Below are 6,000 nucleotides of genomic sequence, written 5' to 3'. Positions count from 1 at the left end.
GCCAGCTGGTCTGCGCATGCTCTGAGGACGCGGCCGGGGATGCCGTCTGGGCCTGCAGCCTTGGAGAAGGTTAACACGTTTAAATGTTTTACTCACGTGTATGGGTGAGTGTGTCAGTATTCAGAGGTTAAAGTTCTCCGTCAATGCGACAGGTTTCCTTCATGTGGATACTGGAGAGGTCATTTTATTTAGATCAGTGTACATCTCTGGGGGAAATGTCTGTTCCACTAAATATCTTCTCAAATACATGTATTCTCAAATATGAGATTTTCTCTGTTACGCTGTGTGCACTAAACTGACATGCATGATTGTTGCTGGCCCTTCCATGTTCAGATGAAGGGAATGAAATAGTTTATAATGCTCACCACCGCGGCGCTCAACTCAAACAGTGGTGTGTAATTCAAATCCTATACTTCATCACTCAGGATGTAACTTTCCTGGGTTTTTGCCTTATAATGTAGGTTATTAAATGTCAGCTGACCTATTCAGCTTGTTGTTGTGTGAACATTTTCCTCTCGAAGCACATTCAAGTTTCGAGAGCTGTAGGGTGAGAGACAACTAGTCAATACAGACTTTTTAAAGTAGTTTTGAACTTTTTTTTATGAGAGGGGGGTCCCAGTTTTACATTGCTACCATGTTTCTTTCTGTACCCCCTCAATTGCTTGTGTGGCATCGTTTTTACAAATGCAGTTATAGCCATAGATTCAAGCATGGTTTAGGTGCAGCTGTGCAACGGAGCTCTTAAAGGGCACTGACATACATTGTAATAAACCCCCACAACTTTGGAGAGGGAATAATAACTCATTATAATTTATGTTCAGTACCAGTCAAACATTTCGACACACGTACTCACTTGAGAGTTTTCTTTATTTTTACTATTTTCTCATTCAAGGTTTTTTTTTTAATTGTTTTTTTAAGGGTTTTTCTTTATTTAAAAAAAACTATTTTCTAATAGTGAAGACATCATAACTATAAATAACACATATGGAATGATGAAGTAACCAAAAAAGTATTCAAAAAAAGTATTCAACAAATCAAACAAATCAAAATATTTTTCAACAAATCAAAATATTTTATATTTGACATTCTCCAAAGTAGCCAGCTTGATGACAGCTTTGCACACTCTTGGCAATCTCTCAACTCTCTCAAGTGTGTGCGTGTAAGTGTTCCATTAGAGTATTTCTGCTGGTAGAAGCAGTTGTCCACTTCCCACATCTTATCACACAACGTCCTCATGACTCTCCATGTTGGACACAGTACACACTAATCGGTCCCATCATGTTAGGGTGTGTCTTACAATCTCAAGGATGCCTGAAAGCTTAACTAACTACTCTTATCGTAAATATCTCATGAGTCTCTCTGTTGTAATGCATGCGATCTAATGGAGGTGCAGAGAGCTCGATGCTGAAGATGTGTTGAGCAGTGGGGGCTTGGTTGGAGTGGCATTCATTCTATATGGGTGCATAGCTCTAATGTACTGTGGGCCAGTCAGCATCACTTATGTCACAGCCAGGGTTTGAATATGGATGTTTGTTTACTGAAGGGAGAAATCGGCCACTTAGAGAGCGGCCAAGTCAAGTCTATCAGATAATGAACACACAGCCACGGAACGCTATTTACACACACACACTAAACAGAGTGGTTAAGGGCAAGTGCAGAAATGACGTCAGGTTTGGTTAAATGAACCACTCTATCCCTGGGCTGTAGAAAATGGATCATATGTTAAACATGTTGAGTCTGGTCTTGATACACACAGAGTTGTTGGAGATGTGTGAACATTGACCAGAACATTGGCTTGGCTTTTGTTTGGGCTTTTACTATGTGTTGGGCACTTAACGGTGTATGAAGTATACAGCATTTCACTTTTGTTCTTAGGAGGTCCAGATTTCGAAATATTGACCACACATTCATGTATGTTGATGTTGACCAGAGGATTGTCTGTTTTCTAAGGAGTATATTGAGGTCAACCACACTTCTTTTATTGGCTCTTTCTTTGTGACCGTTGACTTCATGTATTTGTATTTAAAGTATTATGAGATTGTGAGTTAAACATTTGTCAGTTTAGCTGAACCAAAATAGTTTTGTCTTCATGCATTTATTAACTTATTAAAAACACGGAAACAAACAAATGTTCTTCCACCCCCCTCTGTCCGCCCCTGTAGAAGCCTCTGTGAACGTTGACTAGATGTTAGAATGGAAGTTAAATGACCTAGGCCTAACTTTATCTATCCCTCTGTCCGCCCCTGTAGAAGCCTCTGTGAACGTTGACTAGATGTTAGAATGGAAGTTAAATGACCTAGGCCTAACTTTATCTATCCCTCTGTCCGCCCCTGTAGAAGCCTCTGTGAACGTTGACTAGATGTTAGAATGGAAGTTAAATGACCTAGGCCTAACTTTATCTATCCCTCTGTCCGCCCCTGTAGAAGCCTCTGTGAACGTTGACTAGATGTTAGAATGGAAGTTAAATGACCTAGGCCTAACTTTATCTATCCCTCTGTCCGCCCCTGTAGAAGCCTCTGTGAACGTTGACTAGATGTTAGAATGGAAGTTAAACGACCTAGGCCTAACTTCATCTATCCCTCTGTCCGCCCCTGTAGAAGCCTCTGTGAACGTTGACTAGATGTTAGAATGGAAGTTAAATGACCTAGGCCTAACTTTTATCTATCCCTCTCGCCACCCTTGTAGGTGTCATCTATACCACAGACACTCTGGACCGCGAGACCAAGGACTCCTATTGGCTGACCGTGTACGCTGCAGACCACGGGGTGGTGCCCCAATTCGCCATCATGGAGGTGTACATCCAGGTAGAGGACGTCAACGACAACGCCCCCCTGACCTCTGACCCTGTCTACCACCCCGTCGTCATGGAGAACTCTCCCAAGGACCTGTCGGTTATTCAGATCCAAGCCCAGGACCCGGACGCCACTGGGGGAGCAGAGAGACTGAGCTACAGGATAGCTAGTGGGAACCCACAGAACTTCTTCACCATCAATACCAGGACCGGTGAGTGGGGAGGGGAGATGGTGTGTGTAGAGTGGGGGGAAGGAGGAGATTGTGTGTGTAGAGTGTGGGGGAGGGGATGGTTGTGTATGTAGAGTGTGGGGGGAGGGGGAGATTGTGTGTGTAGAGTGTGGGGGAGGGGAGATGGTGTGTGTATAGTGGGGGAAGGAGGAGATTGTGTGTGTAGTAGAGTGTGGGGGGAGGGGATGGTTGTGTATGTGTGTGAGAGCACAGACACTGAGTTACAAGATAGATAGCTACAGTTGTTCTTCACAATCAATACCACCATCAATGGTGATGGGTTTGTATGCAGTGTGTGTAGTAGTGTGTGAGGTGTGTCAGGTTCGTGAGTGTCTGGGTGTCTCATCTGGTTAAATAGGTTTTAATCTGAGAATCTGTAAGTGTGTGTCTATCGAAATCTTTGTGAATATGAATGTGTCTGCTCTTTGTGTGTGTGTGTGTGTGTGGGTGTCTCTCTCCTGTTTGTCTGTCTGTCTGTCTGTCTGTCTGTCTGTCTGTCTGTCTGTCTGTCTGTCTGTCTGTCTGTCTGTCTGTCTGTCTGTCTGTCTGTCTGTCTGTCTGTCTGTCTGTCTGTCTTTTATGTTGCTGAGAGTAATTCTGGGAAACTGCTTATTCACACACATAACTGATCAGTGTGTGGTCCCAGACAACATACACCAGAAACATACACATTGGGGGCGTAACCCTTTAGGGCATCCACCCATGGTGCACAGAATGACAGACATCACATTTACATTATGATAATGCATCTTAACAGAACATGCAACTCCTGTAATGAAGCATATAATACATTTTTTTAAACATTTGCCAAAATGCAATTCACGGGAAAACACCATTCTAAACAGAGCACCTGGGGAAACACCATTCTAAACAGAGCATCTGGGAAAACACCATTCTAAACAGAGCACCTGGGAAAACACCATTCTAAACAGAGCACCTGGGAAAACACCATTCTAAACAGAGCACCTGGGAAAACGCCATTCTAAACAGAGCACCTGGGAAAACACCATTCTAAACAGAACACCTGGGGAAACATCATTCTAAACAGAGCACCTGGGGAAACACCATTCTAAACAGAGCACCTGGGAAAAAACCATTCTAAACAGAGCACCTGGGAAAACACCATTCTAAACAGAGCACCTGGGGAAACACCATTCTAAACAGAGCATCTGGGAAAACACCATTCTAAACAGAGCACCTGGGAAAACACCATTCTAAACAGAGCACCTGGGGAAATACCATTCTAAACAGAGCACCTGGGAAAACACCATTCTAAACAGAGCACCTGGGGAAACACCATTCTAAACAGAGCACCTGGGAAAACACCATTCTAAACAGAGCACATGGGAAAACACCATTCTAAACAGAGCACCTGGGAAAACACCATTCTAAACAGAGCACCTGGGGAAACATCATTCTAAACAGAGCACCTGGGAAAACACCATTCTAAACAGAGCACCTGGGGAAACATCATTCTAAATAGAGCACCTGGGAAAACACCATTCTAAACAGAGCACCTGGGAAAACACCATTCTAAACAGAGCACCTGGGGAAACACCATTCTAAACAGAGCACCTGGGAAAACACCATTCTAAACAGAGCACCTGGGAAAACACCATTCTAAACAGAGCACCTGGGAAAACACCATTCTAAACAGAGCACCTGGGAAAACACCATTCTAAACAGAGCACCTCATGGGAGCAGTTCCATATGTGACAGAGATAAACATCTTTGTTAGAAACTTAGAAAGAGGAGGAATCTAAAGATACAACAACGAGGATGGGTTGCTAATCTGACTAGGATCGCACCTTTGGGTTCTGGACATCAAAATTAAGTTGATATGAAAACCAATAGAACAGGAGATACATTCTGGTTTCAATGACATATAAGGAAGTCTTTATAAAACGATCGCCTCCATGTTTCAGTGGTAGGATTTTGCCTAGGCTCCTTTGAAGCAAGGTAAGACGTGCCTCATAATATGAAGTAAAAACGTTCAAGTTTCAAACAATTAAGTATCAGTTTTCAAAATGCATACTAGCCTCAGCTCACATTGCAAAGTGGTGGGTGACACACCTATGCACTTCAACAGCGAATGGGAGGCGTACTTCAAAATGATAGCTATTTTTAACAGGAACTGTGGTGTGTGTGTATATGTGTGTGTGTGTTGGAGCGTCAGGCTGATCAGATGTGTGTAGCCGAGAGCAGCAGCTCCCAATATAGAACCCTGACAGGATGAAACACACAGCCTCAGAGAGACAACAGCAGCACATCTGAGAACCAGGAACGTCCACTGGGACACACACACACATCCACTGGGACACACACACACATTCACTGGGACACACACACACGTCCACTGGGACACACACACACGTCCACTGGGACACACACACACATCCACTGGGACACACACACACACATCCACTGGGACACACACACACATCCACTGGGACACACACACATACACATCCACTGGGACACACACACACATCCACTAGGACACACACACACATTCACTGGGACACACACACACGTCCACTGGGACACACACACACATCCACTGGGACACACACACACACATCCACTGGGACACACACACACATCCACTGGGACACACACACATACACATCCACTGGGACACACACACACATCCACTAGGACACACACACACATTCACTGGGACACACACACACATCCACTGGTACACACACACACACATCCACTGGGACACACACACACATCCACTGGGACACACACACATACACATCCACTGGGACACACACACATCCACTGGGACACACACACACACATCCACTGGGACACACACACACACATCCACTCGGACACACACACACATCCACTGGGACACACACACACACATCCACTGGGACACACACACACACATCCACTGGGACACACACACACACATCCACTGGGACACACACACATCCACTGGGACACACACACACACACATCCAT

The 6,000-nt window shown here is 44.4% G+C and overlaps 1 protein-coding gene across 1 annotated transcript in view; it reads left to right on the top strand.

Annotated features, from left to right (window-relative positions):
- The first annotated feature begins 1,660 nt into the window (after positions 1-1,660).
- LOC115118397 (protocadherin Fat 3-like) overlaps positions 1,661-6,000 on the top strand; it is a 131,560-nt gene continuing 127,220 nt past the window's right edge. Inside the window, exons 1-2 of the mRNA XM_065024051.1 lie at positions 1,661-1,670; positions 2,686-3,003. Of these exons, the coding sequence (XP_064880123.1) occupies positions 1,661-1,670; positions 2,686-3,003 (328 nt within the window). The remainder of the gene's footprint in view (positions 1,671-2,685; positions 3,004-6,000) is intronic.

The sequence above is a fragment of the Oncorhynchus nerka genome, linkage group LG11, assembly GCF_034236695.1.
Source record: "Oncorhynchus nerka isolate Pitt River linkage group LG11, Oner_Uvic_2.0, whole genome shotgun sequence".
In the NCBI taxonomy this organism is placed as follows: domain Eukaryota; kingdom Metazoa; phylum Chordata; class Actinopteri; order Salmoniformes; family Salmonidae; genus Oncorhynchus; species Oncorhynchus nerka.
Note: the sequence above shows the minus strand (reverse complement) of the source record. Positions and strands in the feature narration are given on the sequence as shown.